Source organism: Tinamus guttatus, unplaced genomic scaffold, assembly GCF_059628265.1.
Source record: "Tinamus guttatus ecotype Peru unplaced genomic scaffold, ASM5962826v1 Tinamus_guttatus_pri_ptg000057l, whole genome shotgun sequence".
In the NCBI taxonomy this organism is placed as follows: Eukaryota; Metazoa; Chordata; class Aves; order Tinamiformes; family Tinamidae; genus Tinamus; species Tinamus guttatus.
This window is the reverse complement of record NW_028288591.1, coordinates 383,905-399,464: the sequence shown is the minus strand read 5'-3', so window position 1 is coordinate 399,464 and position 15,560 is coordinate 383,905. Positions and strand designations below refer to the sequence as shown.

Genomic DNA, 15,560 nt, shown 5'->3' with positions numbered 1-15,560 from the left:
GCAGGACAGGGCGCGTCGGCGTGTCCCGTGTGTCGCGGTGCTGCGCGAATCCTGCCGGTGTTCCCTGGGGAGCAGGGAGGGATTCGGCCTTCGGGGAGCGGGCCGGCGGGCCAGGGCTGGCACGGGCCGCGCTCCCGCGCTGCTCTGTCCTGTCACGCATGGTCCCCCCGGCACCCGCGTGTCCTCGGCTCCTCACGCGTCCTCACAACACGCAGCAGCCACGGGCAGCAAGGTTTCCTCGTGGGCGGAATGCCAGGGCGGGGTTTTTGTCTGGAAATTCTAAGAAACAGCACACTCCTAAAATCCTATGAACCACGATGGATTGTTTTGTTCTCCTCGTGCAACCTAGGCTAGGAAGCCGTTCATGGAATCTGCTGTTCATGGGCAGATTGATGTGCCCGAATCCAAGCGGGCGCCGGGCGATGCCTCTCCAGGCCGCTGCTCCCATCCCTGTGCAGGCCGGTGACAGCAGGACGAGCTGCCCAGGCCGCTGCAGCGATGTTTCCAAGGCGGTTTTCCGTCCTGTCCGGTCCGCGTTCTCCTTGGGCCGCGTGGGCAGCTCCGAGAGCTTCCCAAGCAAACGCTGCCGCCCCCGTGTTTGGAGCGAATGCCGCTCGGGCGGCTTCCCAAGCGGCGTTTCCACAAAAGCTGTTTTTAACTTTGAAAGCGGCTTTTAAAAGCCAGTTGGAGCCCAGCTGTAATTTCAGTGACCTGTTAGGAAAACACCCGCAGCGAGTCGTGCTTGGTGTTTCTAGCTCCAAAACGCAGTGGATACCGCGGAGGAGCCGCGCTCCCCGAATCCAGGGAACCCCCTGCGCGTTTCCCCGTTCCCGGCGGAGGGAGGGCAGCAGGGCTGCAGGCAGCGCGGTGTCCCCGTCCCCGTCCCCGCGCACGCAGCTGCCGTCCGCCTTCTCCAGGCACTGTTTTGATAAACGCTGATGAGTTTAACTGTAAAACTAAATGACGTTTATAGCACGGCGCGCGCTTTACCCAGTGCTTAATTATATCTAATGGTGTTGCATGTAAATGCATTTACTATTTTGCTTTTGTTTAAAATGACAATCGAAACCTCAAGGCCCGTGCTTTTCTTTATGCAAAGACGAGGGCTTAATTAAAAACTAAATACCATATATTTTTAAAAGGCAAATGCAATTCGCTATGAACCATGCGATAAAAGCTCCAGCGTGCTTGGTAAGAGGCCGCCTGCTCGGCGCTCAGGGACGGTGGGCTCCTCTTGGATGGGGTCCCCGTCAGGCTTAGACGGGCTCTAGGCACGAGCTTGGCCTGTTGGCTGCAGCGCCGTGGGGTGCCGGCCGCCTTCGGCACTCCTTTATTTCTCCTTATTTACACGTGTATTATGATTCCCCTGCTGTGAGCCCAGATGCAGCAAGGAGATAAGACTAATACGGTTTATAAAATCAGTTTCATTTTGTGTGCAGGTTATGTTTTTTTCCCCTTTCTTCCCAACTTTAATCTTCTGCTGTTAGCCAGGAAATGCCCACAGCTCCTCTAATTAAAAATAAGTTATGAAGAACATGCATCAAGCGAGCTGCCTCTATAAAAATAAACCCTGGATGCGGGCTCCGAGCGCGCAAAGCGGTGACAGGCGGCGGGCGCCTGTTGGGGACCATCTGCCCTGCCCGTTGTCCCCCTGCTTGCGCTGGAATGGCAGGAGGGAGCCGCGTCCTCCCCGTCTGCCCTCCTGGAGCACAGCGAGGACGTGCGAGAGGGTTTTTTGGGGGGCAGAGCGGGTAGGACACGTTGGGTAGCTGTTCTGGAAGGGTCAGCAGCTCCTGCGAGCAGAGGAACGTGAGCGGTGCGGTCGGAGCGCCGGGGCTCCCGCTGCAGTGCGCGGTGCTGCCGGGGCCGCCCGCCGCGCGGGGAGGAACGGGCCACTAAATAACGCCTTAATAATGTAAATATACGGAACGCGCTTAGTGTGTGGGAACGCGGAGGCTGCGCGCGGCGCCCTCCTGCTACCTGCGGCAGCCGCGGTAAATCAGAGTGAAGTTACTAATAGAACAAGTCGTGGCAGACAGAGGAAATACCGGGAGTATTTCAAAGTACGGATTAATCAAGGTCTCCTTGCTCAGATCTGTGCCGCGCGCGTCCTTGATGGCGATGTAGCTGGAAGATAAAATGCAGATAAGAAATTGTGCATTAGAACAGCATTAATAATAGATGAGTGTTGATCCTAATTGAGTGTTATTTAAACACGGGAGCGCCGGGAGGGAGGCAGGAGCTGCCGGCGCCTCCGCTCGCGTTGCGGCGCTGCACGCGGAGCCGAGCGCCGCGGCCGCGCGCCGGGCCTGCCCGCAGCCCCATAGGGACCCATCGATGCGAGCGCCTCGTGATGTGACCTCTGAAGGGACGGCCACCGCATGGTCCCTGTCGATATCTGAGCAATGGAAAGGGGAGTGTGACATCTAATCCCAGCGCAGGGGACAGCCCGTAAATCTGTGCCCGTGTGCGGCTCCTGGCAGCGGCCAGGGCGGAGGGGGGACATTGACTAACATGAAGTCAGGAAATGCTTTAGATGCTGAAAGATCTTTCGCCACAGAAGAAGGCATGGATTTTCACGGCAGAACGAGGCTGTGTTTACAATCGCCATATCCGAGGGAACCGTTTTAACTGAGCCTCACAGGTTTGTTTCGGATGAACCATCCCGTTGTTCTTGGTGAGCGCTGTCGCGTGGACGGGGGCTCCTGCGGCTGCGTGGGGCTGTCCCCATGGGGTCCCCGTGCCCGGCCGAGGCCGCAGTCCCTTTTGGGAGCGACGCGTCGTGCCCGCCGGCCGTGCGGGCGTTCGGGGGCTCCCGCGCCGACCCCGCTGTCTTTGCTGTTCAAAGATCCCCCGGTCACCGCAGGCGCTCCCAGCGCTTTGGTGGGTGCTCCCCGGTGTCAGTTTGGAGCTGTTGTCACCTCCTGTCCTGTAGGCAAGGAAAGCAGTCAGCGTGGGGACGGCGCTTCCTTCTTTTTGTTCCTCCCACGTGTGTGAATCATGACTTCGACCCGGCGCTTGGTTCGGCTTTGTTCCGTCCTTCTTTCCTGATACCCTCAACAGTCTGGGGCATGTTCACCAGCTCTGATGCTGTTTGCCTTCCCATTCTGCGGCCTCGAGGGTGTCTGCTGGTTGTTTTTCCCTGGCTTTAGCCTAGAAGAGACACTTCAGGGTGGGAGGGTGTCGGGTAATGACTGATGGCTGATGAAGCGAGCAAGGCAGCGCAGCAGACTTTGCGAGGCCGAGTCACAAAAACCCAGTTTTCTGCCGAGAAATGGCCCTTTTGTGTTATCGTCCAAAACAACTTGGCTTCTTCCTGACAAACAAGAGGGCTTTTCACCTCGCCGGCCGACTCGGCGTGACGCTTCCCTGCCTCTCCGGGATGCCGATGGGTGCCCACGCGCGCTCGGAGCTGGCGTCCGAGGGGCTCCTTCGGAAGAGGCGGCTCGGGAGCCTCCCTCGAAGGGAGGCCGTCCTCGTGACGGCTCCGAGGAGCTGCCAGGGCTTGGAAGAGGTAGGAAGAGGCAAAGCGCTTGGAAGAAACGCTGCCAGACGTGACAAAACTTGCCTCATATTTCTCTGAACTTTTGTAGGTCTCTCTCTACTACAGCATTTTTTAGATACCTGGAATTGATGAGCTTTGAGGCAAGGTCCCTGTGCTGCGCGGGAAATATAGGGGCAAAAATTAATTGCATGGCTTGTGGTCAAAGGTTTTCCTTAAGTCCCGCATCCTTCCATGCGCTCTCTCTTGCAGTAAGGGGAAGGTGCTGCACAGAGATTCACTAAGCGAGGCCAAAGCGCCGCTCCAGGCAGTGCAGGAACCGCAGCGCTCTTTTGCTGCCTGTTGCCTTGCAGATATCTATTTCAGCTGCTGTGCTTTCCCATAAATACTGGGTATGTGTGTTTATTGCGTGTACATGGCAGCTCCCCCTGAAGCCCGGCCCTGCGGGAGAGCTGCTTTCACGGGCTCTTCCCGCCCTCCATAGAGACGCGTTCATGCTCCACATCAAGGACGTTCTTGCCTCTTAGGTGAAGTGTAAGTCAGCCGGGTTCTGCAGACAGTGATGAAGAGCTGGAGCCGAGGCAGCGCGTTTGGAAAATCTGCCTACCTGCGAGCGCGGGTTATGTGTGCGCGCGGACCGCTGATTTATAGCCGAGCTCTGCATGGGCTTGCACAACGGGCAGGCTCTCGTTTCGTGCCTTTTGCAGAGCTCTGCCGGCTTACAAACAGAGCGCGCTTGCAATAATTTTAATCTACCCTAAATAATTTACAGCTCCTGAGAGTACGTGTATGCTGCCAGTAAATATTTAGCAAGAACCTTAATGTGCTCTCAAAATGGGTCCGGAGAGCTCTTGTTTCACATTGTACTTTTATTTAATTGGAAACTCATAATTGATATTGTTCATGGAAATAGCCTGGCCTATTAATTGGGAGCAGCCGTGAATACAGATGATGGACAGTGTTAACTTGTACTGTCCGGGGCTCGTGCTTGAGCAAATGTAGGTCATCAAGGCCAGCGGATCTCGGCCGACGAGGGACGGGTTCGACGTCCTTGGATTCGGAATGAACGTTGCGGCGTGTGAGGGTCGAGGGAGCGTGCGGCGCCGTCCTCGCGTCCCCGCGCCCGTCACCAGCGCCAGGGCCGGCGCTTTGGGGACAACGTGGCACCCGGCGGGACCCGGGGCAGCGCCGGGAGAGCCTCGGCGGCTCCCGCTTCCAATCCCCCGGTTCCAAATTACGTCCCCTCTAATTCCTATGGAGTCAAGAGGGCTTCCATGCTGACGCCAAGCTCAGGAAGTGTGAGGAGCGGTTTAGGGAATTGGAGGACAGGGCTGAGTAGGAATAGGGAATAGGAGGAAAGGTTGGCCACGGATGAAAATAATAATGCTGATTGCTTGCTGGATAAAAGGATTTTCTGAGGCCGACTGTTAGAGGTTTAACAGGGAACACTTGGTGAGATATAAGTAGCACCTGGTAAAGGTAGAGAGGTGAGGATGTCAGGATCACCTGGGAAGACTGCTGGAGAAGGAGGAGGGAGAGGAACCCTGGGTGGAGAAGGGCTGGTGGGGCCTCTCGGTTGTTGTTACCTGCTCCTCTCTTTGCTTTCCCACAGGATTTGAGTCTTCTAAAGGAAATCCGAAAAAAATAAATAAAAGAAAAGGAAGGTATGCTGGCAATAATTGCTCAGATGGACATCGAGTCTTAATAGCGTTGTTAATGAGAGCGGTGAATCTCGTGTTCATGAAGAAACACAGCGAGCGCACGCAGCTGATGCGAGCGCTTGCCGGGTTGTTCCTAGGGGTGTGACGGGGGAGCGGAGGGCAGCGATGCCGGGGACGCAGAGCGCGCCGGGGACGCAGAGCGCACCGGGGACACCGAGCGCACCGGGGACACCGAACACGCGCCGGGGACACCGAGCGCACCGGGGACACCGAGCGCGCCTCGCTCGGCCGGAGACGCGGCGCTCCGCAGCGCTGCCGAGGGCGGCAGCAACATATGGCCCTGCTGGAGAGGGTTGTCCTGCCCGCGATCAGATTAGCCACGCTGAAACCCGCTTTATGGGGTGGAAAGGCTTAATGGGGACAGCGGAGCCATTCGTTCATTTATTTCACTCTGTAAGCAATGAAGGGAGTTGCGTTTTCCCCGGCTGTGATTAGGTAAATCATAATACACGAGGAAGTAGCGCGGTGCAGTGGTTGGAAGGGTCAGGAGCGCAGTCCTGCGGGTGCTGGCGGCAGAGCCGGGCGTCCTCTCGCGGCTCCACGGGCTGCCCCGGGCTCCTGCAGCTCCTGCAGCTCCTGCCTTGGGGCTCTGCTGCAGTGCAAACTCCATGGGGATGCTCATGACTTCCGCAGTCCTTCATGCTCTTCCATCTAGAGAAATAAAACTTAGGCCAGCAGGGTGGAAAACTGGGCGCAGGCTTTGAGCAGATGCTCACAGGTATCTCACAGTCTGTCATGCCTTTTCTTCCCAGCCCATCCAGTTTTCCTTTGCCAAACACTTTGCTTTTGAGGGAGCCTAAGTAATAACGGGCAGAATCCTTTCGCTTTTCTTTTTGAGAGAAAGAAACCAGGATGTATTTAGTGTTTGCAGACTTCTCTCCATGGTGGTGCCCAACGTGCAGGCCCTGCTCTGTAGCTCCTCGTCCCCGTCCTGGGCAGCGTTTGGGGTTTTCCTTGGTTTTGTTGCTTTTCCTTCCCCCACGGTCGCTAGCAAGGGGCTCAGTCCCAGTGGCCGCGCTGGCCCTTCCCGTGTCCCTTTGCTTCGGCTCCCCTCAGGTGACAGTCCTCCGTGAGCTGCCCATGAAGGAGCTGGGTAAGGGACAGGGCGCGCGGGCCCCGGGGGACCCTCCGGCACCCGGCCCGTTTCGGGAACCTCCTGCTCTGTGTCCGGGCGAGCCTGCGTGGCCTTGGGCCTCCTGTGAAAACTGCAACGTTCCCTTGGGAAAAAACGCTGCGGACTGACTTATCTTCTCCCCCAGCACAGCCCGATGCTTTCAAAATTAAGCCGTTTTCTTTTCAAAGGAGGGAAAGAAATCTGTCCGTGTCTATCATTTACTTGAAAAATAACTAATACATTTTTAGCTGACACTTCCCTTGTTTTTGCAGCGTGTAGCTTTTCAGACGGTGCCATTTTTTCCGTGCAGGCTCGGTTGTCAGGGAGCGCTCCAACACATCCCGGGCAGACGCGGGAGCGCTCCCGCTCTCCGCGTGCTCCGAGCCCCGCTCGCGCTGCGGCGCGGCGAGCGACACGGGCACGCGCGGTGCCTGCCGGGGAGAGGAGGCTCGCTCGCTTGCAGGGATTAATTTCGTAGCAATTAGAGCGCAATTTAGAATATTGGTGCTATACTGCTCGCATAAATTAGAACAATAAAAGTTGTTTCATCAAGCTTTAAAATTAATTAACTTGTTAACAGATTGCAGTTGCATTTTTTCTATACGGCTCCCTACCTAGCGTGGTGTCTAGTGCACTTAGGGATTTTTTTCCCTTCCCTGTTAGAGGGAAGAGTTTGCTTAATTAAAAATCTCAGGAATCTGGTGTCTTTCGGCTCTGTGTCCGCAGACAGAGGTGGGCGCCGTGTGCCCGCGTTGGATGGGATAGCGATGGGCGCGGATGGAGGCCGCAGCAGCCCTCGGTCGCTTGTTCCCGTAGCTGCGGCGGCTCCGTTCACGTTCCCGTTCCCATTGCCGCTCTGCCCATCCCATCCTGATGTCTTCCCTTTGCTGCTCCTCAAGGTGACGGACAGAACTTGGTGACGGAGGACGTGACAGTAGTGGAGGGAGACGTTGCCACCATCAGCTGTCGGGTGAAGAACAGCGATGACTCGGTGATCCAGCTCCTCAACCCCAACAGACAGACCATTTATTTCCGAGATTTCAGACGTAAGTTTGATCTTCGCGCTGCGATTTGGTCGCAACTTTTCCTCCACCTTGCTTGCTCTCTGAGTAAAGCGATTGCTAAGATCTCTACTTTTAATTTAATGTTAGACACTTAAAGTTTAGTCAATTCTTTAGAGGGTAGATGAGACAGGCAATCATAATCCTTCTCCTTAATGGAAACCTTGATGGTCCCTTTTAAAAGTCAGACTGTCTTACTTTGCAATAGGAATTGATTGTAGTAATTCAGGGTGAATTGCAATTGAGTGCCAAATATTTAGCTGACACAAACAAATTGAATAGGGCAAAGCAGAGCGAGTGCAGCGTTCTCAGAGGTAATATGTTTAGTTTGAAGACTGAAATTTCTGACACAATCTATGCCTCTTTATAACCAGAGCAGAATCTGTCACCCGGTGCGTGCAGCTGCCGTTGCTTCTGGCTGTGTCAGAGCTGAGAAGTGACATGTTTGATGTCCGTGTCGCTGGGCCCGTGTGCCCAGGGCATCGTGTTCTCTTTACGGGCTGAGCGCGGGGTCTGCGGACACGGGTGGTCCTGCAAGGCCGAGGGGAACGCGGGGAGGGACGATGGCCGCGGGCGCCGCTCGGCTGGCGTGGCTGCCGCTGCGCCCCGGCCCTGACGCCCCGTCTCTCCGCAGCGCTCAAGGACAGCAGGTTCCAGCTGGTGAACTTCTCCAACAGCGAGCTGCGAGTGTCGCTCACCAACGTCTCCATTTCCGACGAAGGAAGGTACTTCTGCCAGCTCTACACCGATCCCCCCCAGGAGATTTACACCACCATCACCGTGCTGGGTAAGCGCTGCGTGGGCGCGTGCTGCAGCCGCTCCGTCGCTCGGAGCGCGCAACGCCGAGGGAGCACTGGGTGGGTTGGCGGCCCCTTGCACGTTCTGTGAGTAAAGCCCCAGCCTCCTCTGTCCCTTGGGTTTGACCCTGCTCTCCACGAGTGCTCGAGACCTGGAAGAGGAATCAGGGCTAGTGCTGGGCTGCGGGGTGCAACCGGTGCGTTTAGGAAGTTTCTGTTTTCACTAAGCACACTCCTGTGACCACGCACTTCATACTTGCGTCTGAGGCTTGGAGTTTTGAAAGATGATAATGAAGAATGACAGCATCTTTATCCATCTTCTTTTGCCTGCCTATTTATATTCCTTAGCATCAATATTGCAGACATGCCTAGCTGGTGACTCTCCGGGCGCCGTGACGGCGTGCCGGCTTTGGAGGGTTTGCTCGCTGGCGTGTGCTCAGCAAAATTCTGAGTGTGACTAACAGAAAGCGATAGCGTCCTGTCGATTTCACTGGAGGGTGTGTGTTTAACCTGCAGAGCCCCCAGGGGCGTTCATGTGGCCTGGTGCAGCTGCTGTTTGTGTGGGAATGGCCGTTTCCAGAGGCGGTTTGCAGGCCCCCAGTGCAGCGGGCTGCTCCCGTTGCTGCCCTCGCGCCGCGCACGGCCCTGCTGCGGTCACCAGGCACAGGAGCTAATGCCCACAGAGCTCGCCCTGCAGATTAGCAGGGCCTTTTAAGAGCCTGTTAATAGCAGAACCTGAATCGCAGTGGATGACTTGATGTAAGATCCTGCTTGCTGATTAGTTTAAATCTCTCTCCTCTTTTATTTAATGAGATTGGCTTCTTAGCTTGTTGTGCACTGTTTAAATAATGTTTATAATCAGCTCTAGCATAGCCGTTACCTTTACCAACAGCGTGAGGCTTCTGGAGCCCTCACGTGCACCTTTGTGCCAGCGCTGTCCCCATAATCCTGCGTGCGCGACGCGTCACCGGCGCCGGGCTGCACCGATCCGCAGGAGCTGCGTGCCTTCCAGGTGGAAGACTAACGCGGCCGTCGGTGTTCCGGACGTTCCGTGTCCTGCCTGGTCTCCCGCAGTGCCGCTCCCTAGCCGGGAGCAGGGATGGGGGAACGGGGGCGTTTTGGGGGTCAGGATGCCCTCCGTGCTCCATCGAAGACGCCCCTTGGTCGTTACTCGGGCTGCTCTACATTGTCAGCAGAGGGATTTGCCGCCTGCTCCCGCTCCGCACGATCCACACGGGAGCGCAGAGCCAGCCCTGCTCCCGGCGAGCAGGGTCTCCCGTTCAGCAAGGTCCTGCGTCCGAGCGCGCGCTCCCGCTCCCGCACCGCCTGTCCCCTGTGTTCTGCTGCCTTCGGTGACACTGCGTGTCCCTTTATGCATGCCTAATTGGAACATGTGCAAATCTCAAGTATGGGCTCTGTTCTCTTCTTTTGAGAGGAAAGCCACGAGTGACTAATTAGGCCATTTGATCATCTGCATGCTGTTTACTCTTATTTGTTCTTCATTAGCTAAAGAACACGTTAGTCACATTTGAACTATGTGCTTCCTTAATCATATTGATCAGAGGAAAAAAGTTAAGTTTCCTCTCTAAGTTTTAGGTTTTCCCTGCAAGTGCAACTGCCTGCTCTGCAAGCAGGTACTGCCCGCTTTTCCCCTCCTTTTCGCCTCACTACCTCCTGTTGTTTCCACATTTAAAAATAATATGGACAAGCTCTGCTTTCTGTCACAATGTCACTCTGGGTGGTAGTGGTGGAGCGGGTCTCCCCGCCGAGGCTCCGGGCTCGCTGTCCACATTCTTGGGTTATTTTCCCTGCGGATGATGGTGTTTAGCCTGGCGGCTGCAGCGTGCGGCCATGCACGGCTGCTTTCCCGGGAAGCGCGGCCGCTCCGGGCACGGCGCGCTGGGAAGCGCCACGGGGAGCCGGGAGCTGCGTGTGCAGCCAACGGGAGCCTCCAAAAGCAGCACAAGCGTCACCACGACCGTGGGTTCCACTTGGAGCGGCGCCTGCCCAGGACAGCTAACCACCTTAACCGCTGGCTAAGTAACGGCTGCAGAAACTGCTGCTGGCACGAGGTGCAGGGAGTGCTCAGGGTCGTTATGGAACCCCTCATTAAAGGCTTTGATCGACCGACACATCAAAGAGATGGCGGTGCTTTCTGTAGCGTGTGCTGGGGCCTTTCCAGAAGGGCTCGTCCTCTGCTAGCGCTCCAGAGCTGCCCTCTGTTTTGCATTGCTTTACTGTGTGCTGTGTTGTCTTTTCTCCTTTTAGTCCCGCCACGCAACTTGGTGATTGACATCCAGAAGGAAATTGCCGTCGAGGGAGAAGAGATTGAGCTGAACTGCACTGCCATGGCCAGCAGACCCGCCACCACCATCAGATGGTTCAAAGGGAACAAGGAGCTCACTGGTACAGATGTCTCCTCTCCGTCTTTGCCGGCAGCGGGGCTCACTTGTGCAGTGCTGTGTGTCTGTCCGCATTGCTGGTTGAGAGAGCAGCAGCGCGGGCGCCTTTAGAGCCCGGCGCGGGCACAGGAGCGGGTGGCAGCCCTAGGGACAGCTCGAGCAGGAAGGGCTCAGCAGCCTCTGGCCCTGCTGCCGTGCGTGAGGCCGGGCTCAGCGCCGGAGGGGTTTTCTGACTGCAGGAGACCCTGAGGAGCCCTAACGCCGTGCGCACAATCTCCTCCTGCGGTGCCTGGGGTAGCTCTGTGCCCTGCCCTGGCTCTGGGCAAGCTCAAGATCTGCTTTGCAGCTGTAAAGCTTCTCAGGTCACTTTTAGAAGCAGATATTTTGCTGGTAGGGCGTTGTTTACATGGCCGGGTGAAGATTCCTGCAAGCAGGGCGCTCCTCCCTCTCCAAGGTCTGGTAGCCCGTAGTAGTATTTGCACATGCATAAGGTGCACTGACTGCACTTGATGTGCTGTTAGCGCAAGTCTGCATGTAGATGCGAGCTTGGTTGACAGCACTTTTTGCTTTAGTCAGTCAGGGACAGCAAAGGGCTTTATGCAGAAGTTGGACTCATTCTACAACCCTGACCCCCTGCAAGGGCAAAATCAAATCCCGCTTTTGCATGTAGCATCCCCGGGCCTCCAGGCTCGCGGAGACGTGCAGAGCTTGTGCTGATAAAGATGGAGAGCAAAACGTGCTGCCGCGTGGAGCGTGACCCGGTGACTTGCAGCAACTGTTGTCCTCTAAATGTTGTGCACATCTCCAAACGATCTCCTCCCCGGCTTCCCCTTCCATTCGGGAGGGCAGCAGCGTTTGACCCTTCATGCTCGACCTGTCTGGCATCTCGATTGAGTTTTCTTGCGCTGGCGATTGAATTCCCGCTTCCCTGTGCCTTTGAAGGCGCTGAGCCGAGCGGGAGCTCTGCGGAGCACCGGCTCACCTGGCTGAGCCCTTGGATTTGTTTGCTTGTTTGTTTTAATAGCAGCGGGGATGCTGAAGCGCTTGCTTGTTTCATTCCTGTTGTGTGGGCTGTGAGTAGAGTCTGTAGCTTCCGATGGGGAAGGCTTTCCTCCGAATCTCAAGGATGGCTTTTCTCTGCGGCTGCCCGCGTGCCTTCCTTGAGCGTGTTGCACGGAACCGCTTCTCCGTGTGACAGAGCGGCCTTTCCAGTTACTGGTGACACTTTGCCTCAAAGGCTCAGCTCCCGTAGCGTAAGGGGACGCTGGGGACGGGGACGGGACGCGGCGCTTCCCAGGCGCTGCCGCCTGCCTCGCCACTCACGTGGCTCCTCTCTGCAGGCAAATCGGAGGTGGAGCAGTGGTCCGACATGTACACGGTGACGAGCCAGCTGCTGCTCAGGGTGGGCCGCGAGGACGACGGCGTCCCCGTCATCTGCCTGGTGGACCACCCCGCCGTCAAGGACCTGCAGACGCAGCGCTACCTGGAAGTCATGTGTGAGTATCCGAGTCCCGCGCCGGGGAACCCTCCATTACACCATTGCGTTTTCCTGCAGGGTAGAGGGAGTTTATATCCCCCTGTTTAAAAAGCAAATCACAGCCTTGGGAACTGTTCGGTGGATTAAGCTGTGACTTTTCCCAGCCCTTTGGCAATGCAGCAAATACGCGCTGTTTTTCTCTTAAGGAATAACATTGTGTACCTGGAATTTGTACCAGTTTGTTCCTGGCTGGCTTTTGTACTTGTCAGAACAGATTAAATCCCAAGTATTTTTCTTCTAGCGGCAGGCTTATCTTTCTGCAAAAAGGGAGCTGCACTCGCAGTGCACAAAAAGCAGCTGGCTGCTCACCGGCAAAAACGGTGAACGTGGTGAAAACGAAACGCTCCCTTGGTGCCTTCCGAGCCTCCGGCGCTGTCCTTGGTTTAATTCCGTGGGGTCGGCACTCGCGGTGGGAACGCGGCCTCCCGTCCCGTCCCGCAGGGCCCTGCGTGGCCACGTCCACCCCAACGCCGCGCGGGGGGACGCGAGCCTGTGTTAATTTGGCTCCTCTTCTTCATGATGTAGCCTCATTAGGAACGTCCTGGTGACAATTCTCATACCTCCGAAGCCAGCGTAATGTTCCTGTAATGAGGAAAACAGAAAAGATCAGATACTACCTAAATTGGCAGATCCCGGATTTCTTGTGACTGTGCTAATGCGTAATTCATTTATGCAAACTTAATGCCCATTAACATTTCTTGTAGAGCTCCATTAGCTTTAATAATACATTAGCACCTTTGTGAGGCTTGATCAAATACTTAACGGGGGAAAAAAATCCCGTCTCTGCTTATGCGGAGAAGTTGAAATCTTGCAGGCTCTCCCGTACCTGCCAGCGAGGGCTCCGAGCGGCCTGCGGGTCCCTTTGGAAGGCTCCCCTGGAATCCTGCTCGTTTTCCCGCGTGCTGGGGAGCTGGAAGCGTGGAATGCATCGCGGAAGGGCAGAAGGGTGAGGGATGGGGCCGCCCAGGCTAACGAGGTGTTTCTTGTGCGACCAGATTTCAGAATGTGGAGATCTCTGTAAGATGCGATGCAAAGGTTAAAAAATAAGGCGAAAGCCAGCACCACTCCCCAAAACGTACTGTAGTTTGCCAGGTGGGTCTTTTGGTAAATTAGGACCGTAAGTGTCAGTGAAAATCTAAAGGGCTTCTGCTTCAGCTTTTCAAAGTGCTTCTGGAGATGTTCCTGGAGCCGAATAGACATTTTAGTGAAAGGTTCTCGCCTGCGTAAAGGAAAAGCTGTAGGAATTGAGGTCTGCAAAGTGACCTAGTTCGCTGCCTTTTCAAAACGGCCACTGTGAGCATTTTCTGTGTGATACAGTCCAAGACAGCTGCAGACCTGGGGGGTTTTACGTTTCTCGGTGACGTGCGGAGCGTTCTGTGAACGGCGCCCGCCGCTGCTCCCGCCTTCCCGGGCTAGCAAGAGGGAGGCAGGGGCTGCCCTGGAAGGGGACAGCTGAGATAAACCCGGGCTCTATTCACAGCCGAGTCCTTGAGCAGCAGGGCAGCCCATACGTGTGCAGTGCTGCTGCCTTAGCCTGGGTTTAACGCTCAGTGGTGCACGGGAGCGGTGCGGGAAGAGCTGCTCTTCCTGGCTGGGCTGCTCCCCCTTTGTGATCCACATCATTCGAGAGGGATGGAAGAGCAGTAGGTTGAGTGTAATTTTAGAAAGGAAATGAAGCAACAAAATGCATTAAAATATCATTAAGGAATCGAATGGAACGAGATATTCTCGGAGACATTTAAGCCCAGTCTTTCGGTACTTTTCCTTATCTGATTATGTGATACTGGAAATGAGAGCGTGGAAGTCCTATTTTGGCACTTTGTCTTTTCTGATTCTGTTCTTGCTTGGGGAGTTTTTGGTTCTAATTAATTGCACGTTCCCTGTTACGTGCACGAGTCTAGCTCTAAAGCGCGCACCCCGAGAAGCTGCTCTGCTGACAGGAGGGTGCCTGGCACCCAATTATGTTGAGAACGTGTCCTTCTACATATGCTGTCATATCTTCAGTAATCTTTGTATTTCTGTTGAGTACAAATACTAATTGCATAGTATGCAGTGAAGTGATTAACATCAATGTAATTTATCATCTGGAGATTTCGGGAGATGGCTAAATGAGTTGTTTTGTTCGGCGAGGTTTCGACCCTTCCAGAAACTTTCCTCGAGAGCCTTTTTCCTCTTCCCGTCCATCTGGGAAGCGGCGCAGTCAGCCCGTGGTTGTGACGTGTCCCCGCGGGGGCTCGTTGGGGCTCCTTAGCGAGGTGCGTTCTGCGGCACGGAAAATGCTGAAATTGGGGCATTGGAAGGTGCTTCTTGCGCAGACGTACCTGAGGTCATGAGGCCCTTCCAGATGAGTTGTGAGCTGCCGCTCATAGGATTTTAAGCCTGAGATGTGTTTATTTAATAGGTTTCTTTGTTGGCTGGAAATCAGGAAGGCTGTCCTTGTGGAAGCTGAGGAGCAATTCGAGATTGTCAGGGCTCTCTGTCTGGGATGCAGACTTCGTTTCCCAATAAGCAAGCTTGATTTGGGGATAAAGGTGACAGCTGGGTAATAAGCTGTGAATAAACGGTAACTTTTCTGAGTTCCTTTTTAATAGTGCGGAATAGATCCCTTGGGAGCTTTCACAAACCCGAACGGGCCGGAAAGGGCAGGAAGTGCAGGGGTCTCGGGACGCGTGCTCGTTTGGCCACGCGCCGGAGCAGAGACGAGCGCGCGCGGGGACGAGCCGTCCGCAAGAGATCTCATCAAACGCCCAGTGCTTTCCTAATAACTTTTTCAAATTGGTTGCTGCTGCCAGGTAACCTTTAGACTGCTGCTGTTTAACCTTGTGCATCACTCTTGGCTTTTGAATGAGTTTCCCTTAATAAAGGCGCCTTATTAAGTTCCTAGGCAGCTTTTTTTAAGGCACTAGCACTGGGCATTAGAGGACGTCGCTGCGGGTGTAACTGGGTGTCCCGGTGGCAGCTCGGCAAGCCCCGAAGCCGCGAGGAGCGTCTGCAACGGGGATTAGCTTGGAAAATGTGTTTATGGCATGGGCATCTCGGGAGAGGGTTGACTAGTGTGGCTGATTCCATTACGGGAAATTATGAGAGTTTAAATTGGTTAAAGCCTAACATGGATTTTTTTTCTAATCTCTATTATTCCATAGGAAGCATGTTAATGAGTTAAACACAGTTAATAAAATACAAGAAGCCAATAGTTTTGCTAGCAGTTCCTCCCAGAGGAAATAGAAACATTTAAATTGTCTCAACCTTTACACATGCTGATTTTTTTTTGCCTGCCTTTATTCCTCATAGTTGAGCAAGTTTGTGAAAAATATGCATGACTTAATAGCATTTGTAGCATTGAATTGATTTGTGCGTCGATAACGTTCTAGCTAGAGCCTGGGTGCATTTTAAATGTGGGTTTCAGTTGCAGGAGGCAGGAGTCTC

At 54.9% G+C, this 15,560-nt stretch overlaps 1 protein-coding gene across 10 annotated transcripts in view; it reads left to right on the top strand.

Annotated features, from left to right (window-relative positions):
• CADM1 (cell adhesion molecule 1) overlaps positions 1 to 15,560 on the top strand; it is an 81,630-nt gene that overhangs the window by 42,861 nt on the left and 23,209 nt on the right. For all 10 annotated transcript variants that reach the window (XM_088540235.1, XM_088540234.1, XM_088540230.1 and 7 more), the window contains exons 2-5: positions 7,237 to 7,383; positions 8,033 to 8,185; positions 10,464 to 10,601; positions 11,938 to 12,093. In XM_088540235.1, the coding sequence (XP_088396361.1) occupies positions 7,237 to 7,383; positions 8,033 to 8,185; positions 10,464 to 10,601; positions 11,938 to 12,093 (594 nt within the window). The remainder of the gene's footprint in view (positions 1 to 7,236; positions 7,384 to 8,032; positions 8,186 to 10,463; positions 10,602 to 11,937; positions 12,094 to 15,560) is intronic.